At 37.1% G+C, this 23305-nt stretch overlaps 1 protein-coding gene across 1 annotated transcript; it reads left to right on the top strand.

Annotated features, from left to right (window-relative positions):
• The first annotated feature begins 2622 nt into the window (after nt 1–2622).
• Nucleotides 2623–18952, top strand: LOC121411002 (carboxylesterase 5A-like). The gene is made up of 5 exons (XM_041603459.1): nt 2623–2780; nt 10868–11910; nt 14856–15024; nt 15765–15981; nt 17608–18952. The coding sequence occupies exons 1-5, from the start codon at nt 2708–2710 to the stop codon at nt 17792–17794; spliced, it is 1689 nt and encodes a 562-aa protein (XP_041459393.1). The 5' UTR covers nt 2623–2707; the 3' UTR covers nt 17795–18952.
• The last annotated feature ends 4353 nt before the right edge of the window (nt 18953–23305 follow it).

Genomic DNA, 23305 nt, shown 5'->3' with positions numbered 1-23305 from the left:
TACGTTATTGGAAAAAATGCCTTTTTTATTTTAACTATGGATATCTGTCACACAACTTGCACAGTTCATTTGATTTGATTTTTATGAAAATCCCGATGTTTAATGCATCAGTGAGCACACAATATTCGAAAATTATGCAAATGAGAAGAAAGTTCAAGGCCTTGGCCCCACTCTGTATCGTATCGAATGGTTATTTTGGTGTGCGCACCTTTGGATAGTGTTACTCTGAAGCCATGTGCGAAGTTTCATGAAATAACTGTTGGCAGAAGTAACAAAAACCGTCCATGAAACAAACCCTCATTTCATATTTGTTAAAATTTTGACTTCCTCTCTCATAGACTTGTGTACATTATGGGTGCATATGTTTAAGCATACGTAACCCCTTATTCAATATGGTGGAACTTTTTTTCAAGGCTGTCTTTAGCAATGTCGTTTGGCAGTAATGTTTATCAACCTATGGGCAGAATTCTGTGCAAAAATGAAATCGATTTGTTTATTTATGGATGAGTGAGCACGCATCAAAGTGGGAAAATTGGTATTTTCAGTGTCACAGACTCATTTTAAAGGGTAATAAAGTGAATATTGGGGGCAAATTTGGTTTCAAATGTGTCTTTAATTGCTGTTGTTTTTATCATCCATCATTTCTATCACCAAACACTTTCCGAACTTTAACCATTTCATGGTTGAGCGAGCACATTACATTCGAAAATTTCGGAATAAGTACTATTTATACTGCATAAATGTATTCTTTTCCTAACAATTTCTCAGGATCAGTTGAATGTATGGACAGATCAGTGGTGGATCCAGAATTTTAAATGGGGGAGGGGCCTATAATCGGGGGAGCCATCAACATTTTCAAATTTTAACATGATCTAACAAGTTGTAGAAGATACTACCCAAAAAAAACCTATGATGATACGTCACAATACAGGGGCCGCAGAGCAGTTTTCAAAATTGGGAGGGGGGGGCTGACCATGCCAAAAATCACAATCGTATTACATTTTTGTACTTGCTTATGGAAAAAAGTGGGAGCTGAAGCCCCCCAGCCCCCCGCTTCCGCGGCACCTGCAATATCGTGCTCACTCAACCATGAACATACGATATCAAAATTTGGTCTGAAGTGGTTAAATGATGGATAGTAAAACAGCATAACACCATAAAATTCACCTAAAAACAATTTTTGCCCAACTTTGTACTTGCACAATCTGAAAAACGACTCTTGTGACTTTCAAAAATGGTCATTTTTAATTCAATCTTTAATTACTCATGCATGACTCAACCGATCAATCTCATTTTTCTCCAGGAGTTGCTTAATGAGTGTATAAAACCACTCATGAAATATCATATCTCAAAATAATTCGGTTCAAAAGTTACAACAATTTGATTTAGGGGGGACTTAATTTTTTTGTTGTGTATATATTTCAACGATTAAATAATGCGAGTGCGAAGCGCGAGCTTATAAAATTGTGACATTCCGCCTGTGACCTAAAAAATGACATTCTAAGTATTTGAAACGGACAGGTATACTTGATACGATAATTCATCTTGCAGTTCAGCAAATTTCAGTGTATGGCCCGTCCTTGCAAGATATGTTGCCGGAGTGACTATAGCTGGCATTGGCATTTTGACCTGTCTGGAGTGAATCTTGAAAAGAAGAGAGCATTGGTCCAGGAGTCGTTTAAGTAAACGGTCAATGTGCGCGCGAAGCGCAAGCGAAAATATATTAAGCCTATTACTAAAAACGGCCAGGACACTCTATTCATGTTTTTTAATTCATGAAATGAATGGGTATTTGGTCTTCCTACATTAATTTATAAGAAAAATGCTGATATTCTGATCTGAAACTGTATAAATACCAGCTGCATATCTCTATAAACATTTTTATCATGAAAATCAATAATACGAGTGCGCTAAGGGCGAGCTGAAATTATTTGATATTCTGATCTGAAAACGGATCACTATTTCAAGCACTTTGTTGAAAAATTGTGAGGTGGATGTGGATCGCAATCGAGAAATGATGAGAGGGCGAAGCGCGAGCTGAAATTATTTTACCTAGCACAGGGACATTCAAAATGAAACTTTTTGATATTCCATGTAGTGAAAAAAGGACCATTTAGTAATAGGAATTCATGAAGACGGTATTATCTGACTTTTTAGCTTTAATTTTGAGACGATTTTTATTGATATTTATTCGCACTTTTGTAATTATAACTAGGATGCACGGGTTGATATATTTTTTACAAGCAAGCGCAAGGAGCTGTTGCCCCTGTTGCCGGGCCCTGTTGCTTATCCCTTTTTTTCTGAACTGTCGAAATTGGGCTACATTTCATACCTTTGTCCTACGGCCAACTGCTCTGCAGAGCTACTACAATTGGAAGAATTGGCCATATACCATTCGACAGCAATAACATCACCATAGAGATGTATACTAATAATCTCCATGATCTCCACTCATATTCGTCAATCACATGACATGACATCCACAAACACGTGGACATGGGCACGCCCACGACACGCCCATTTCCCCTCTAGCTCAATGCATCATGTGTGCATGCAATAGACTCTGCTTTCACGTCACAATCGCGCTATCGACCGCGAGTGGACCCGGCCCGCGACACAGCAAGTCACAGCCAGCCGGCCCACCATTCGATCTATCATTCCGAGGTCCGACTTCCTATCAAGTTCTCGTGCACGAACCGGCACAAACATGGCGTGCCTTTTCTGTTCGCTGTTTTTAGGGGTTTTAACCGTCATTCTTTCTCCTCAGCACTGTTTTTCTGGTGAGTACTTTATCGGGCAGATAATGTTTGATGACGGTTTCGTAAATTTTAGTGTGAAAACCAATCCAGGCAGGCCCAGGCCAGGGGCGATGATAAAAATAAAAACTCAGTCTCAGACCAGTCCCGACCAGAGACTCCAACTTTACTACATAACATAGGCTACCGGTACATCAGATTACATAACTAGGTTCATTTCTGGATGCAGGATCTTCTGTTCCTCAATGTCCAGCTCCTGGAGATGAACAGTGACGTCTGAACCCGGGGGGGGGGGGGGGGCACTAAGTATATAATGCATAGTGGGTATTGGACCAAAAGCTTCAGTCTCTGTTATTTTGGTTGTTCAGCTGAACTCCGTTGGCTTCACTCACCAAATACAGAGGAGAAATAAAAAAAAAATGTTAAAAAACTCCTCGAAACAGACGGCTGCCAGCTGTCTAAGTGGGTATGTGCGCGGAGGGGACCCCCATTTTTACACTCAAATTTCCACTCCAAGGCATATAGCATTTTTGCCTTATATTGAGAAAAAGAACAAAGAAAGCCGCTCCAAAGCATAGCATTTTCTTCTTATCGAGAAAGAAAAAAGAAATTCACTCCAACCAAGGCTTCGCATATTTTTCGTTACGCCGTTCCGATCGCATTGATCTGCTACAATAAGCTGCAATTTTTGTGAAAAGCGTCGTAGAGCGCTGTCCGACCATTGCCTCTGGGCGAGCACACTCAGCAGCCATGCCGCCGGGCTAGCTGCATCATGCACGCATGCCCTTTCCATAGTGATGCATACGCAATCACACGCTGGCGATCCGTTCCAAGGACCCTTGTTTTCACAAATATTTGTAGTTCCGAAGCCCGTTCCGAGAACCCTCTTTATAATTAGCCCGCTCCAAGGCCCCCGTTTTTTGTCTCGCCCGCGGCACACCCCTACTACTTTTTTGGTCGAGTGACCCCCCCCAAGCGTCTGAAGAATATAATGAAGATTCGTGCATGCGGGCCGCGTGCACGTGCAAGGGTATCATATTAAAAAACACAGATATTTTTTTTTTAAAGGGGTGGTTTTGAAAGACCGGTCAATGCCAATGGCGGGTCAAACATAATTACGGTATTTTTTCCGAAGCCATTTTTTAAAAGACTAGTCAAACGCTAATCATGTATAGGCATGGGTGGAAATCCCAGGGGGATGCATCCCCCTCATCAAACTATTAGGGGGGGCACATCAAATGTCCCCAAATTTTTTTTTGGTCTTTAGTTTTATGATGGAAAGAAATACACCATTCAAAATCAAAATAAAGCATGTATTTTGGACAAGATGACCTAGCTTCTTTTGGGGTGATAACCCCCTTTTTTTTGCTTGTCAAATTTTCCAGCCCCTTGTCCCCCCACTACCTTTTGGGAGAGATTTACACCTCTGTGTATAGGGTATGTTTTTCCCGGGGCTTTCCTTGTTTTTGAAAAGAGCTCTGGTTTTTCCTGAAGCAACGACCCTGCCTGGGAAAACAGGAAAACAGTCGTGAAATTAAACTTCAAAGCAGTCATTCAATGAACAAGGTTATGATATAACCTTGTTCTCAGTTACATCTCTATGTGTGGCAAAATAAGGTTGACAATGTTTGGATTATTTTCACTTTTTTTCTTTTGACAAATGCTTAATTTTTATACTGTCAGTTTCCATTACAGCTTTTCATTATCTAATACCCCTTTCATAAACCCAATTATGCAGCTAATAGCAGCATAATTTGGTCGTAAAATCGGAGGAGGACCAGAGTTATCCACATTATTTTGATGCTGCAATTATCCGCATAATAGCGGCATTGTTTTATGAACGCATTTACAAAGTAATGCGGATAATTGCCATGGTGTGGTCACAAGGTCACCCTTTTCCAACGCAACTCTATCAGAGGGGGCGTGTGCAGTTGCCATGATGATTATCCTCCTTTTTTAGGATGGGCGCTCGTAAAAATAGTGCGGATAATTTTCGGAGTTTGTAAACGCAATTTGTATTGAATTATCCGCATTACTCTTAGGCGGCTAATTGGAGGATGGGTTTATGAGAGGGGTATAACTTATCTCTTAAAGGGGAAGTTAATTCACCCTGACAAATAGTTTATTGTAAAAATAGCAGAAAAAATGATAAAAAATACTGCCGAAGGTTTTAGAAAAATTCATCAAATAATAAAAAAGTTATTAGAGTTTCAATTATTTGATTTGTGACGTCATATGCGAGCAGCATTCCTACATGGCGAATGGTAAAAAATCAATGAATGTCATTTTCTCAGAAAATTGAAAATGGTTTTCACTGTACCTTTTGTATATCAATAGACAAATCATTTCACACCAGATCATGAATAGAAAACAAAATTAAAGTCATCAGGAACCATACAAAATTTGAAATTCATGCATTTTATATTACATAACACGTGGGGCAGCTGCTCGTTTATGACGTCACAAATCCAAACTTTTGAACTCTAATAACTTTCTTACAAACGGATTTTCCTCCTTCACCAATATTTTTTACTATTTTTTCTGCTATTTTTACAACAAAGTTTTCTTCAGGGTGAACATCCTCTTGTAAATGTGATTCTTTAAATCATTTTTCTTGATTAAAAATAGAGCTTAAAAAATGAAAATTTTCTTGCCATATTTCTTTCCACCAATAGAGGGCGTACACAAAAATATGCCAAAATTCAAGATTTTGAGCGCTCTGGTCAATACAAAAGTTTTTCTAAGTTACTAATGAATATTGAATTGCAACTGTATGGAAAGTAATAATTTTGATCACAAAAGTGATATTTTGAAGGACAAATCCACCTTAACAAAAAGTTGATTTGAATAAAAAGAGAAAAATAAAACAAACAACACTGAAAATTTTATCAAAATTGGATGTATATTAAGAAAGTTAAAGGTAAATGCTAGTTTTGGTAAGGATATCAAAATGAGTTCGTACAGAATCCAATGAAATGACCACCAAAGTGTCTGTTTGTATAAATAAAACGTATGTGCCAAAGGATTCTGGAAGAAATTGTGTAATTGCTGAGAAATCAGCAAATAAGCACAGGATTTGGGTAGAGCGTCGGGCCCGACATTCGAATCCTGTCCCACGTGTGCTTATCTGTGTAGGGAATCTTCAGTCTGAACATTTTTCAGCGTAGATTTCAAAATTTCACAAAGTTCAGTTTATGTAACTGTACCAGATCTAGATCCTCGAAGATATACTGACAATTAAGCCTTGTTTTACAGACTTTTTCATGAAATCAGTGTTTACTGCAACTACTGGAATTTCTCTTTAAGACATTTTAAAGTTTTACTTAATTTCACAAAATAGTTATTTGCACATCCTGTTGGGTATGCAAATGAGGAGACTGATGACATCATCCACTCACTATTTCTTTTGTATTTTATTATTTGAAATAAGGAATATTCTATTTTTCTCCTCCTTGTCAAGTGAAACAACAATTAATTCCTCCCTGAACATGTGGAATGAGCATTGTTTGATAGTATATGATTCAGTCAAGTTGGTCCTCATTTTCAAATTTATAAAAAATGATATATTGTATGATTCAAACAATAAAAAACAAAAGAAATAGTGAGTGAGGGACATCATCAACTTTCTCATTTGAGTTGTGCATATCTCTGTTTTGTGAAAAATAAGCAAAACTTTAAAGTGTCATAACTGTCTTTTTTTACATCCGATTTTGATGAAATGCCCTGTTTCAGCATTTTGCTAGTTTGATTTTTCTCTATTTCAAATCAATGTTTTTCTGAGATGGACTTGACCTTTATTGGGGATTTTTAAAGTGTGTGCTCAATACAGCAATTGCATAGGGGAAGGCGGGGTAAGTTGAGCATAGGGGCAAGTTGAGCCACCAGCCCCAGGCCAATAATGAATGAGTCAGACATTGTGGTGGTGTCATGTATTGATGACCCATAGCATAACCCCACCACATTGTTTCCAACTTTGAAACAAAAACTATTTTTTTAGAGGGAAAAATATGAATTTCAGCCAAAAAAGTAAAAAAGAGTGTGAAATAGATAAGTGCTTTAGAAACACACACGTCTTTAAATATAATAAAGACATGATAACAACATTATTAGTCCAGGTATGGATCTTCATTCTTGTCATAGTCTTTTATATGATGGATGCATAATAAATGTGTGGATACAAAATTATCGCACTAAGTTCGGACTGGGGTAAGTTGAGCCAAACAGCATGGGGCAAGTTGAGCCATGGTAATTCCTATGGTAATGTATCTTAAAAAACAAACAAACCATAAAAATCGATTGAAATGCAGGCTGAAAGGAGCAAATTTACATGACTGCTCTTTTCCTTTTACAGGATGTTAGTATTTATAGAGAATTAGCAAGTGAAAAGACTTTAAACAAAAATTGACATGCTGGTTCTCCCCCCATACATTTTGTACATAGTTTTTGTGGCTCAACTTACCCCAGAAAGTGGCTCAAACTTACCCCATATATGGGGCAAGTTGAGCCATTTGACATCGTTTTTTTCAAAGGTCACGATGACTTTCAGTGTGGGGATAGAAAGTTATATATAGGTAGAAAATATTTCAGAAGAATTAAATTTCAAGGCAAGGTACTTATTTCGACAAGATTATTAATCATATCAATTCTAACATGCAAAAAGCAAAAACTGTCACAACTTACCCCGCCTTCCCCTACTATAGTCCTACCTGTAGATTCTCCACAGGCAGGATGGTAGCAGTGAACCAGTGCTTTAAAGCGACCTTTCATTCACAAATCATGGGGAAATCAAGGCTAATCTCAGAACAGAGAAGGGATTCAAGTCTTTCACTCAGCTGCATTCCATGTCTGGCAGGTCTATAGGAGAGCAACAGTTGGTAGACTAACCAGAAGTAAACTGCATGTTTTCACTTTGAAACATGTAACTTCACAGAGGTTATTTATTTTGGTTTGGCAATCAAAAGACCTGCTATGAGTGTAGGAATTGGGATTGTTGGAAACAGGAATTGCGATGGTCCGAAGTAAATAACCATCATGAGTTCGGTCAAATTGGTGCTGTCCAAACTCTCATGGCATTAGTCCGACGGGCGCTCATGACGGACGGAGTATATTATGCAAGTCAATTGGCCTTTCGCAAATTTCGTATTGATTCAATTTCCCCATGATTTGTCAGTGGCTGGGCCCTTTAAGCTTATTGTTAACAAGTAGATCTTTGTCTAATACCCCTTTCATAAACCCAATTATGCGGCTAATAGCAGCATAATTTGGTCGTAAAATCGGAGGAGGACCAGAGTTATCCGCATTATTTTGATGCTGCTATTATCCGCATAATAGCAGCATCGGGACCAGATTTTGACTTTATGAACACATTTCCAAATAATGCGGATAATTGCCATGGTGCGGTCACAAGGTCACGCTTTTCCAACACCACCGCATCGGAGGGGGCGTGTCCAGTTGTCATGGCGATTATCCGCCTTTTTCAGGACGGGCGCTCGTAAAAATATTGCGGATTATTTTCGGAGTTTGTGAACGCAATTTATATTGAATTATCCGCATTACTCTTAGGCGGCTAATTGGAGGATGGGTTTATGAAAAGGGTATAACTAACTCCGTCTCACCAATCTTTTTTTTTAGTCTCACAAATCTTGATAAGACATGTGTTGGGTCCATTTAGTAAATTTTGTTATGTCCTGCCCCCCTTATAAACATACATGCATTGCTAAAATTCCTAAATTAATTCAATTCAATTCAATTTATTCAGGTCCATAAAGGAAATTTGTTTTGGGATTTACATACATACATTTCATGACAACATCTAAAAATATATAAGTGAAAGACATGCAAAAATATGAATGGCAATTATAAAGAAATAGTGCACTATTACAAATATATATATACAGACATAATATCAACACAGAAAAGAAAACTCCTACGACCATCTCCTCCCCCATGCCTACCCCACAAGAGGTGAAACAATGTGTCAGTGTGAAGAGAAAAAAAAGAGCAGGAGAGAGAGAGAAAAAGAGAGAAAGAGGGGCAAGAAGTGCAGAGGGAGGAGAGAGAATTAGAAGGAGAAATTACCCAGGAGAGAAAGGGAGGCAGCGGAAGGGGCAAGACATAGCACTACCTATATTGCACAATGCCTTGAAATAATTAGAAATTGCAATTCATTTAAATTAAGTTGTTTGATAAACTATTGATTGAAAAAGAGGCAATACCATGCAATGTGAGCTGTTAAATGCCCTAATCGCAAATGGTACAAAACTATTAAGATAGCACCCAGATTATAATTTTTAGGGGGATGTTGCCCCTGGGGGGGGACACTCGACCAAAAAAGTGGTAGGGGTGTGCTGCGGGCGAGACAAAAAACGGGGACCTCGAAACTAAAATTTTTTGTGAAAACGGGGGTCCTTAAAACGGATCGCCAGCGTGTGAGTGTATATTCATCCCTATGGAACGTGCATGATGATGCAGCAAGCGCGGCCTCGGCCAAGTGCGCTCACGCAGAGGTCATGCTCGGACAGCGCTCTGCGGCCGCTTTTCACCAAATTGCAGCTCATTGTATCAATGCGACCGGAACGGCGTAACGAAAAATATGCGATGCTTTGGAGCTCCCCCCCCCCCCCCCCCCGGGGAAGTTGCTACCAGTTTCTAATTGTTTCATGTGCCCTAATGTTAGATCTAGAGATAATTTTGGTAATGTGATTGAACTTGAGTGAGCATATAGAATACAAGTTACCACAGATAAACTAAATATAAAGTCTATTTACTTGTATTTTAATATATGCTCACTCAGGTTCAAACACTATATAAAAATTAGCTTGTGAGCATATGAAAGCTAATGACTCAATTTTGGTATAAAAATGCCATCTACTAAAAAACCTTTGAAAAAGGACTAGACGCTATCCAATTGCAATTACATGCTAACATTTTCTAAGAAAAGATTGCCGATAGCAATTAATATGTAGGATGGCTTACATGTATTCCTATGGTAATATAGCAGCGATGGCCTTTCCCACCGCTGCCACCAGTTTGTAGGGTGGCCTTGGGCTCGCATTTATGGGCTTTGTGTATTCCTTACAGAGAAACACATACCGTAACACGTCTTAACTCTGCTTGCCTTTGGTGATCTGCCTGGGTGTGGTGTACCAACCTCAACCTCGGTTTATTTGCATATTAAGTTTGTTTGACAATAGTAAATAATAAATATTCAAAAGACATAATTTGTAAACAAAAAGAAGTATATAAATATAAAAGACTTCCCACCCAATGAATACAAATGAGCTTCTATGAATAAGCATTATTCCAATAAAGGCAAAAGAGTTACTCAATTGAACCATGGAATGAACATGAAGAAAAGAACATTGCAAAAGTATTCTAAAAGGAATGCAAAGCAGGAGATGAAAGGATGGAAATGAAGAGAAGCATGAGATAAGAATATATAGCATGAGATGAATAAAGGAGTCGATGAGTGATGAGATCAAATAAAAGGTACATGTAACATCAAAGGAAAGAGAGACATTCAAAATAAACTCCTACTCTAATAACTCTTTTGCTAAAAAGTTATGCCCATTTGATTTAGGGAGAATTACATTATTGTGTTTTGATCCCAGTGTGTTTCTGCAAATTGTTTGAAGTGATAAAAAATTAATTTGTGACATACCATAACAGAGTAAGAACAGCTTCTAACTGTTGATGTTCATGTAATGTTCATATCTATGTTCAAAAGTGTAAATGAAATGAAAATTAAAAATAAATTTACCTCTTGGAACAGTCATTTTTAATGGAAATGTGACTATTAAAAAAATTGTGACATGTAATAAGATTGTGCAGTGGGCAGCTGGCTTTCATTCTTATATATTAAGTAATAATCTTGTCTTTTTTGGCTGAGTCTGATAAGATAATTTTTTACTCTGACAATACTATACCTAAATGATAAGAAAAAATAAAAAGGTAGTTCAAAAGAGGATATTATGAATCATGGGCGTCGATCTGTTTGCGCTTTCTATTCATTAGGGAGGGATGGTGCTTTGTATTATGTAATATCCCCCCTGTTGTTTTGCAGTGAAAAAATTGAATTTTTTATCATTCTCCCTTTTATTCGATTTTAACAGATGATTCCCCAAGAGTGCAGATCAAAGAAACCATATTTACAGGCACCAATCATTACATAGCAGAAAGCATAACCCCTGTGTATTCCTTCAGAGGTATCTACTATGCTGAGTCTCCAGTAGGGGCTAGGAGATTTTCTCCACCTGTCACGAAGAAACTTCCTGGTGGACCATATGATGCCACCATGTCTGGCCCATTTTGCCCCCAAAATCTTGAGACAACATCCATTGTATTTCCACGTCCGTTTCCTTCAGATGAAATGAGTGAAGATTGCCTCCATCTTGATGTGTATACTCCTAGCCTGAACTCTGAGGAGAAGCTGGCAGTCATGGTGTACTTCCATGGAGGTGCTTATGCCAATGGTGCAGGAGGCTATTATGATGGTTCTCCATATGCTTTGTTTCAAAATGTGGTACTAGTGGCTGCAAATTACCGTCTAGGTGCTTTAGGTTACTTAAGTACAGGAGATGAAGCTGCCTTTGGTAACTTTGCTCTTCTGGACCAGCACATGGTTCTTCAGTGGATACACAACCATATAAAGCACTTTGGTGGTGACTCAAACAGTGTCACAATCTTTGGAGAATCTGCTGGAGCTGTCAACATCATTCTCCACCTCCAGTCATCTCTATCACAAGGCTTCTTCCACCGTGCTATCTCTCAAAGCGGGGTGGCGCACAGTCCCATCATGACCTCCAAGAACCCTCTTCATGTTGCCCAGAGGCTGGCTCAGAAACTAAGCTGTCCAACTTCCACCACCAAAGTACTGGTAGAATGTTTACGAGGCAAGTCTGCTGATGATCTACTTAAGGTTGATATGGATGACCCTGACATACCAACTTTACCTTTTGCCCCTGTTGTGGATGGCTTCTTTATAGAGGAAGATCCACTTGAAGCGCTGATGATGGGGAAATTAACACGTGGCCCGGAGCTTTTGATAGGTGTAAATAACCATGAAGGAGGATTCTCCAACTTGGCAAACAGGATAAATATTGAGTTTCTGGAAAAATTCAATGTTCAAGCCTTCAGAAACATAGTCCAGTCTCAGGTAAGTGTTATGCTACTTTTGACTTTGTATTTGAAATGAGCTGTGAAGTAAAGATTGATTTTCATTCAGTTTGTTTTACAGTTGCATCTGTTTCAGAGTATTATGATGTTGTAGGTGTCCCCTGTCCTCTCCACCGCAAAGTGATAGCCACATCAGTATAAAAAACCATGTGGACTTAGAGGGAGGTACAATATTTTTCGAAGAAAACTTTGTTTTTGTCTCGCTTGAACAAATTTTGGCAAAGACCTATACTTAGCCACTTTTCCTGTTAGTACATTTGTCTGTTAGTTACTACAAAATAAACAATTTTTTTCTCTATTCCTGCAATAATCAAGTTCGTACTTGGTACATCATGACCTTTGACCCCTAGGTGTCCTTTAATCATATGATATGATCAAAGGTCATCTAGGGGTCAAAGGTCATGATATGTCATGTCCATCCATTTTAGAAGTTTTTGTTCAACTTTCTCTCATTTCTTAATTTCTGCTTCAATTATGTTTATTGTTTACACTTGGAAAAAATAATCATTGGGTAATATCACACTATGTATTTATTAGGGTGATAAGGACAAAGGTCATCCAGGGGTCAAAAGATCATGTTTTCTTGATTGCAAAAATCAAGATTCACAAACTGCCTTGTATTTTTAGGATGCAGGGAAAGAGATTTTATATTAAATTTTGAATTTTTCAAAACCGCCAAGAAATCATGGTGAAATTATTTTTGAATACCCTTTTAAATATAAAAAAAGAGATATATGTCATATCTAGTGTTTCTTACCCAAGAAGTCTTGGGTTTATAGGATAGGTTATAATTATATGAGAATCAGTTCCCTCTACAAATGTGTATATTTAGGCATGGGAGTCACCTGAAAAATTTCAGGTGGGAGATGGCCTGTGCAATTAGGGAAAAGACAGTATAGGTCTTTCTCCAGAAAAAAAAATCGATAAATTTATTAAAATACATAAAATCAATAAACATTGACAACACAGAATGTAACTTAATCTAGGCTCATATAATTTGGTGTTTATGATACTAGCGTGGATCCCAGGTAGCCTATTGATTTTTGTCTCGCCTGCGTAGCGTAGCGTGACATAGGTATCAGTATTTCCGGTGTCGGCATCATCAACAATTATGTTGTACACCCAATAACTTTCTATAGCTTCTAGGTGGGATCACCAATTTCATACCAGAGGTCCATCTCCTGAAGGCACAGGTCAAGTTCGAATGTGAGTCGAATTTAAATAAGGTCAAAGGTCAATGAACTTTCCATGACTGGCACAATTGTGTTGTACACCCAATAACTTTCTATATCTTCGAGGTGGGATCACCAAATTCATACCAGAGGTCCATCTCCTGAAGGCACAGGTCAAGTTTCGAATATGAGTCGAATTTGAATAAGGTCAAAGGTCAATGAACTTTCCATGACTGGCACTGTGCTGTACACCCAATAACTTTCTATAGCTTCGAGGTGAGAATGCCAAATTCATACCAGAGGTCCATCTCCTGAAGGCACAGGTCAAGTTTCGAATATGAGTCGAATTTGAATAAGGTCAAAGGTCAATGAACTTTCCATGACTGGCACTGTGCTGTACACACAATAACTTTCTATATCTTCGAGGTAGGATTGCCAAATTCATACGAGAGGTCCATTTTTTGAAGGTGCAGGTCAAGTTCGAATGTGAGTTGAATTTGATTAAGGTCAAAGGTCAATGAAGTGAATGAACTTTCCATGACTGGCACTGTGCTGTGTTGTACACATAATAACTTTTTATATCTTCGAGGTAGGATTGCCAAATTCATACAAGAGGTCCATTTTTTGAAGGTGTAGGTCAAGTTCGAATGTGAGTTGAATTTGATTAAGGTCAAAGGTCAATGAACTTTCCATGACTGGCACTGTGCTGTGTTGTACACATAATAACTTTTTATATCTTCGAGGTAGGATTGCCAAATTCATACAAGAGGTCCATCTCTTGAAGGTGCAGGTCAAGTTCGAATGTGAGTTGAATTTGATTAAGGTCAAAGGTCAATGAACTTTCCATGACTGGCACTGTGCTGTGTTGTACACACAATAACTTTCTATAGCTTCGAAACAGGTCTTAAAGATATCTGACTTGTACTGTATGTTCGGATGCTTTTTGCATCTGTTTGTTCCACTAATGGCATGACCTTATCTGTTTGTTCCACTAATGATATGACCTATAGTTTTGACATGCAGTCTCTTCATGACTGCAATATGCAGGCGAGACAACGCTTGGCGTTTGCCTTGTTAGGTCAAAGGTCAAGGTCACAATGACATCTTTTCACCTTACCCTTCTGAAGTCCTTGTAAATGTGATAACTTTAGTTTAATTTATTCTAGGCTCATATTATTTGGTGTGTATGATATATTCATACCGAGAGGTCATATGTGAAGTTGCCACCTTCTACTTTTCTTGCTTGACCAATAACTCCAATTCCTGCATTACAGGCAGGCGTATTAAGGCCACCGCACACCTCACGACCCGACCGGTCGCCGACTGGCTTGCGAGTGGGTGGGGGGAGGTGTGACGTCACAGCTCTTGTAAGCTTGAGCGTCGCAGACCGGTCAGAGACAAGTCGCAAGGAAAATCGGAAGGATTTGACATGTTGAATCCTTATGACTGGATCGCAAGCTCAATCCAACCTCCAGCCAATCAGACAGTAGAGTTGCATAACGTGTATTATGATAAACAATGCGCATACGCAGTAGTAAGCGCAATTTCTCAGATGCTATGCCAAAAAGCAAAAAGCGCATGCCCGAGTTGCAGATCGGATCGCAAGGTGTGTGGTGTCGAGGCTTATGACTGCCTTGCGATTCATCTCTACTCAGTCAGTCGCAAGCCAGTCGGCGACCAGTCGGGTCGTAAGGTGTGCGGTGGCCTTTATATGTTAGCCTTAGCGACAGTCTTGGGTATTTTTCTACTACAGCTTGGGAAATTCATACCAGGAGACTTGAGTGATTTGATAACGAGTATTGAACTCATGTATGGAGGCAAGAATGGTATGACTGATGAGGATGCATTTTATCAGCTTACAGAAGTCATTGGAGATCTAATATACGTTGTTCCTGCCTTAGCTCTGGCTGATGTTAGGACAGGTAGGATTAATTGACTTTTTCTCCAATTTAAATGAACAGCTTACCTTCGGAATATTGAAGAACAAAATGTGTTGTAGATCTTGACTGCTATTATTCCTTAAAGCAATATCTATATGTTTGAACAACTTTGAAAATGACCAAAATTAAAAATTGATAGACCTGTGCTCCATAACACGAAGATTAGTAATTAATCGCTTATTTGTAAAGAACAATCCTGATTGATTCCTAGCCGGTCTACTGATCTAAATGCACATGTAACGATGATTTTGATAGGCCATTTAAAGCGATTAATCGATAACCTTTGTGTTACGGTGCCCAGAATGTGAAATCGATAGGACTATATTGCTAGAGCTACATATTTGAAGAATCACCCTTCACAGAGTAAGGTATGGTGGCCATTTCATAAAGTTGTTTGTAAGTTATAAACCACATAATGCATGTCGAGTAATACTTTCTTATTCCAAATGAGATACCCCAATTTAGTAAGAGGAGTGAATTTCTTTAATAATCCATATTAATTCTTGGTGTTTCTTTTCAACGAGAAATTTCTATTTATAAGATTGGCTTTCAGAATATTGAAATCTAATATAGCACAAAGGGCGATCAGTTGTATAAGAAGTTACCGGTATGTGCTTAAATGAACAACTTTATGATACACCATCCTTGGTGTGTTTGATTTGTGGAATGTTTATAAATGTCACATTGATAGTCAACCTCAGGATTTTTTTTTTCATTTTCAGCCCTGGGGGATAAAGTATACTTCTATGAATACCAGCACCGAATGTCATGTTCAAGGGCTCCATCTTGGGTTAGAGCTGATCATGGTGATGAGGAGGCCATCGTCTTTGGTTTTCCCTTCCTAGACAAGCATGAACTGGGACGCCTTCATTTTACTCCGGAGGAGAAAGACCTTAGCCATATTGTGATGACTTACTGGGCAAATTTTGCAAAGACTGGGTAGGTTTTTCAGCTATGGGTAATAATCAAAATGTGCTGGGTGGCTTCAGTTTCCCCTCTTTTTCCAAAACCGTGTAAAAAAAAAATGTATAAATGACCGTCTGATTTTGATTTTTTGCATGGTTAGCCCCCCCCCCCCCCACTTTTAAAACCATTCCCCTGCCCCGGTACATACTGTACAAAAAATAGAAAAAAAAATAAATTTGCAGTAGAGTCTTATGTAAATGGATAATAGTAAACTTTTGAGAAAGTATGGTTTGCACTACAAAACCTACTTAAGTTCTTACCCACAGGATTGGTACTCACATCCACGTTCTCCACCATTTGGTGGAGAACGCTATCAACCCTGAATCGCCCAATAATCCCTTTTATGTAACGTTTCTCCTCTGCAGGCGCAAGCCCGGGGTTAAACCATAAACAACAGCTGTGATATTACACAAGAGCAGCTCTGCCTATAGTAGGCCTTTTGGAATTAAATTATTGTATTTGATATTTAATCAAGTTTTCAAAGGCATATTGTATTTTGAAATTCAATGTTAATATGCTTTTGATTTCATACGAGGAAAATTGGCTCCGACAAAAAGAAATTGTTAAAGAGAATAAAAATGATTGCATGCGCTGGTGGGCTGTAGAGTTTGATTGAATCGTCACGCTGCGTATGCAATAAAAAAGAAAGAAAGAAAGAAAGAGAAAGAAAAAATTAAAGAAAGATAGAAGCCAAAGGAGAAGAAAGAATGAAAGATAGGAGCCGAGGAAGGAAAGAAGAAAGAAAGAATAACATTTTAAGAAACAAATACAAACATAAAGAAGAAAAAGTAAGAGGAAACACAGAAACGTAAAAGGAGATAGGGAGAGAGACAGAAAGAGAGGAGATCCATGATATTTCATTTCCAAGCACTATCAACCCTGTATCGCTGATAATCCCTCTTATCAGGCAAGCCGAGGGTAGACCATAAACAACATATTACCCAAGAGCAGCTCTGCCTGTAGTAGGCCTTTGAAATTGAATTATTTTATTTGATATTTAATCAAGTTTTCAAAGGCATTTTGTATTTTGAAATCTGATGTTATTCTGTTTCGAACGAAGAAAATTGACCCCGAAATAAGGAAACTATTAAAGAGAAAAAAGCATGCGAAGGCGGGTGAGTTTGCTTGAATCGGCGCGCTGCATATGTAATTGCGGTTTAGGTTTTTTTAGCCATCGAGGTCAAGATACACATGTTTAGATACTTAAATAACTGGCCTGGGGTGATTGAGGTTTTCCATGGTTCATTATCGGGGCTCTTCTCCAATGAGGGTTCTGCGTCATGATGTCACTGTAAATGTTCTCAACCATGTGTTACTGAAACTATTTGTAACAGCACACATGGGTACACCTACATGTTGTATAAAGTTCCTCTTCTGTGAAGAATGATCCTGATGGTGGTTTGTTGTGTGTGGTGTCTTTAATGAAGATGAAGATGATGATACAGGAGACTCGTAATACCTTGCCGTAAACCCCTCTTGAATTACCAATGATACAGTCATTGTGTAATCTTCTGCTCATTTAATTCCTTTCAGCACCACGAAGATATGGTAGTGGTCTTGTCTAAATGATTTCTTGCATGTTTCACTTTCCTTCTTCAGTGACCCCAATGGTGATAGCAACTCCTCTACTGTTAGATACTGGCCAAGGTACTCTGTGGAGGACAAGGATTATATGAAGCTGGACTTCATTCCGGAGGTAGCACAAAACTTAAAACCAGACATCGTCAACTTCTGGCAACAACTTATGAACAGGGTACACAAGCAGGCATCAAGGGATGAATTATAGAGGGATGTATTGTCAACTCTGCACCAGTGCTGTAACATGACATGAATTATTTTGCTCCCTCCTTGCCAGAAAAAAATGTTTTAGGATTAGGGACTCTAAATGTATAGAACTGCAGTGCTTGATGTGAACACTTGCCTTTTCGAAGCAGTGACTAAACCATGCAAAACAAAATGTATGTAATCACCTCTTGAAAAGGAATTTATTTGGTCCCAAAACATTAAACTTGGGGATGCCACAAAATATATGATTCTTCTGCAAGCTGATTTGAATAGATAGCCAAACCGCAGTGCTGTAAATCAAAATTTGGAGTTCTGAAACAGTGCCTCCTTATAAATGTTTTTAGTGCAGCCGTCAGACGGTAAAACTGTCTTAACTCGAAAAATTTGACTTTTTGAGGTAAATTCACTTTTCTGGTAATGTGTGGGTGCTTTTTCAATGGTGCTTTCGAGAAAATCCCATCATGTCTTGATTTAGAGATAATTTCCGCTGTCTTGGTACTTTTTTGTATTTTTCCTTCAGATTTGATGGTAAAATGGTCTTTCTTTGAGTTAGCCCATTGTTGGTAATGTTGTCTGGAGGTAAAAACAAGCTATCTTACATAAACCTTTAACCTTCTTAATTGAGATTCTTGAATCATCGCTGTCAGATGGAAAAATGGTCCATCTTCGAGTTAGACCAGTTAACCGCCACATTACACGGCCGTCAGATGGTAAAACGGTCTATCTCGAAAATCGCTGAAGAATGTTGTGCTGATTTGGGGTAAGATGGTAAAAAAATGGTCTATATAGAAGATAGACCATTTTACCATCTTATGATATGAGTGTTTACATGTGCTGTGGTTAAACAATCTATCTACACAAAAATCTCTGTTATTTCATAACTAAAACCCCAAGTAAGCACAAAATTCTTCAGTTATTAGTGTTTATTGTGCTTCTTCTTTTCCCATTGCTAAAAATGCATTATTTCCATCTCATAAAAAAACTCAAACCTCTAAACTTTAAAGCCATTTTTCTCAGAACAGCGATTTCAAGATAGACCGTTTTACCATCTGACAACCGACTGTGGTGAGAGAATCATATTTATGTGTATTAAAATTGCCTTTGAATATGCAGAATTGAATATGTCCTAATGACACTCTTTTTAGGGTGATAACATTGTGTAGCCTAAAATGATAAGAAATTTAATAACTAAATTTAGATGTTTAGAAGTGAGATATAATATGTTTGTATATAATACATATTTTTGCAATATTTTATTGATTCAGTGGATGTTACCAAAGATATATTTGTATTTATTTTTGCAATGAAAATTGATACATTTTTTTACATAATTAAACCTCATACATTCCTCATATTTCAGCAATCTATATTAAATTAGTTCAACAGTTGATTTATTACTTAATTTGAAAAATAATTCATGAAATAATTGATATACATATACAGTGTATATGGATTTGTTAATCCAAATTGTTTTATATCATTTGTTGTCTCACCTGCGAAGCAGAGTGAGACTATAGGCGCTGCTTTGCCGACGGCGATGGCGGCGGCGGCGTCAACATCAAATCTTAACCTGAGGTTAAGTTTTTGAAATGTCATCATAACTTAGAAAATATATGGACCTAGTTCATGAAACTTGGACATAAGGTTAATCAAGTATCACTGAACATCTTGCATGAGTTTCACGTCACATGACCAAGGTCAAAGGTCATTTAGGGTCAATGAACTTTGGCCGAATTGGGGATATCTGTTGAATTCCCATCATAACTTTGAAAATTTATGAAACTGATTCATGAAACTTGGACATAATAGTAATCATACATCACTGAACATTTTGTGCAAGTTTCAGGTCACATGACCAAGGTCAAAGGTCAATGAACTTTGGCCGAATTGGGTGTATCTGTTGAATTACCATCATAACTTTGAAAGTTTATGTATCTGATTCATGAAACTTGTACATAAGAGTAATCAAGTATCACTGAACATCCTGTTCGAGTTTCAGGTCACATGATCAATGTCAAAGGTCATGTAAGGTCAATGAACTTTGGCCATGTTGGGGTTTTTTGTTTAATAGCCATCATATCTCTCTGTAAGTTTATTGGTCTAGTTCATAAAAAGTGGACGTAAGAGTAACCATGTATCACTGAACATCTTGTGCGAGTTAGAGTAGTATTCAAAGTCAGCACTGCTGCTATATTGAACCGCGTGATGCAGGTGAGACGGCCAGATGCATTCCACTTGTTTTATATCTTTTATTTGTTCAAGATTGTTTGGTTTTGGTAATCTTTTTAAGGTTTGATGATCAGGAGAAATTGTTTTAGAGTTAGGACATTCCAAAAATCTACATATGCAAAAGTAAAGTCTATAGGACAGTCCTGTTCTCTGAGGCAACAAATGAGCATATTCTCCCTATTTTAGATTCCATCGTGATTATCACGATGCAAACATTACATATATTTTTGCAGACAAGCCTGTTTAGTGTTATGAGATTTAATTAAAAACTGATCATAAAAATTGAATTCATATTCAATCCTAATGTCACAATTAAATAAATATTCATATTGGATCCATCAACAACACAGTTTTATTAAACTAAATACCTTTCAAGGGGCTGCAAAAAAGGCAAATTGTATATTTTTTTATTAAAAGGGCAAAAAAGGAGAATAAATTGAAACTTTAATCCTTATGAATAAAGGAGCCAAAAGCATCAACAACTGGAAGAGGAACAGTCTTTGCCTAAACCCCAATTTCAAATTTTTAAAGGGGCATGATTTTCAACATTTTACAACTTTTCTATATATGCCACTATAAAGGAGTTTATCCTGTTCATAACTTGCTCAGGATATCACATGTACACAGTACCCAAAATGGGAGAGCTAATTATGTGAATTGTGGCATAGTATTTTAAATGTCAAGCAAATACTGTCAAACCTCTTTATTTGTCTAAAAGTTAATCATTATATGGAAGAAGTGCATGATAGTATCATGTTAATGAAAAAAAACTTTTGTTTACATTTTGATAGCTCAGAGTGTAATGCAGGCAATTTTTCAAACTATACCTGAATGCACATTGCGTCGCTGTAAATGAAAGGGCAAGTCCACCTCAACAAAAAAGTTAATTTGAATTAAAAATTAAGCTAGCATAATGTAAAAAAAAATTGTTTTTAAACTTTTGTGTTATTTCACAAGATAGTTAAAAGCACATCCTGGTTAGTATGCAATTGAGGTAATCTATGACATCATGCACTGACTACTTGTTTATTTATTTTTTTAATAACTTATGAAATGTGAAACAAAGCTTGATTTCTCTCTGAAAATGTGGCATTGCCATTGTTCTAACATATTGTGATTAATGAAGATGCGTACTTATTGAATTCCTGCAATAATTGTAATGCTCTATATTTCATATAATAAAGCACAAAAGAAATTTAGTGTGACATCATTGACTTGCTTATTTGCATATCCCTCATGTGGTGCACATAAGTCTTATGTGAAGAATGAAAATAAGCCAAATTGTAAATTGTCATAACTTTCTTTTCTAATGTATATCCATTTTTGATGAAATTTTCAGGTTTATGCTTGATTTATTTTTCTCACTTTATTCAAATCCAATTTATGTTGGGTTGAGCTTGCCCTTCAATTACAACTTTTATAAACAGTAACAAACTTAAATAATTCATAGCTGTATAGCGGATGTTTGCAAGCCAAATCTAATGTGAACATTTATCACTCTGACGGTTACTATAGTAATGATCAGAAACCAGTGCTTCTTAGCCAATCAAAACCAAGTCGCTGATGTAGTCAGAGCTGATGATTTATTTAGTCCTCACAATTTAATGAAATGCCTGCAACCTCCCTCACAAGAATCTAAATCTTGAGAAGTTGATATTTTGAAATGGAAACAACTGTATAACAAGTTGTAGAAGGTCATCCTGTTGACATTTACTCATTATAAAATCCAGATCTTGGCATCATATGCCCAGCAATTTTTCTATTTTTAACTTTAAAGTGAAAAGTAAATGTTTAATGTGTTCTAATGTTTGGTCATTCAATTACAGAACTATAATCCATTGCTTCAACAATCTTTTACCCAAGCTTTACATCTTTGTATGTCAGCTGAAGCAACAGCACCTATGTGCCTTAAACAAAATAGGCATGAAAATATTGTTATTATTTAATCACTTTATTTCAACAGTTTCTGATTCATTTTGCCAGAACAATAATATGGATAGATCACACATGTGCTGCACAATCCATATTGCTTGTGGCCAGTAATGCTTCGATTCGAATATGAAAACTATGATTTTGTAATCTTCATTTATATTGTTATTGAGTAAATGGCCATTGGGGCACATAATGTAGTGTATGCTGCTTGTATAGTTGTGTGGTGTTGTCACGGAGATGGTGATTTCTGGGGCTCCCAATTTTATTTGAGACACGTTTTCATAAATGGGGATGATCTCTTTTCATTGCAGGCTTTACTGCATCTGTTCGAGGCTAGTGTGGGATGATGATGCAGTTGAAATGCAATTTTATTAATGTTGCAATAGTGAATTTAATTTTCACTACCAAATATGTTCTTTTGTATTATTATGTTCATGATTATACAATTATTATTTCTTGCAAGAAGATTATTTACATTCAAAGCAAGTTATTGATAATTATAACATGATTTCATATTGAGTTCCAAAAATGTATGTTGTTTGAGATTGATGTATACAAAATTAAATTATTAAAACTAATACACACACGTTTTATATATTTTTTATATATGTACAAACAATGCAAGAAATGTAGATAATGATGTCTGAAATTGATTATTTCCATAGTATTTGTGAACCTCTTATTCAGAAATCCAAAGGGTATTCTATGCAAAAATTGTGTGTTGAAGTATTGTATTTTGTAATCTCAAATGATTTTGTACTGTAATTTTGTGAGTCAAATGTATATACTGTTGGGTGCTAATATCCATGATGGTTTACTATTCTACATTATTCAGAATAATAGTATTAATTAGTACTAGAATTCACAATTTTGTGTGTATGTCTTTATTTAAATGGATGCTTTATCTGTGATTTTGTTTTGGGTATAAAGGTCATATGGTAACCTCACCATCCAGGAGTAGTTTCCATGAAATACTTGATTTTGATTGACTGTTGAGCTTTGTTACAATACATGGTAGTTACTGTGGATGGAAAAATTACCTGTAGTTGACATTTTTATGCTCTGGTGGCCATATATTTCAATATGTCCAGGGTGGGGCAGTTTTTAAGCAGAAAGTGTACCCTTCAAAGGTTTCTTTATTTTGGGGGGTGAAACACAAAAAACAAATTAAGGTTCTTTTATTGGTTCAGATATGCTCTTCATAAAAATGATTATAAAACAACAGATAAAACACACATAAAGCATATACAGTGTTGGAGCTAGTGGCCCATATTCTGAAGCCGGGTTTAACTTAAACTCAGGTTTAAAGTTGTGGTTTAAGTATGGGAAGCCAAAAGTATCAAAATTTTTA

This window comes from Lytechinus variegatus, chromosome 3, assembly GCF_018143015.1.
Source record: "Lytechinus variegatus isolate NC3 chromosome 3, Lvar_3.0, whole genome shotgun sequence".
Lineage (NCBI taxonomy): Eukaryota > Metazoa > Echinodermata > Echinoidea > Temnopleuroida > Toxopneustidae > Lytechinus > Lytechinus variegatus.
Note: the sequence above shows the minus strand (reverse complement) of the source record. Positions and strands in the feature narration are given on the sequence as shown.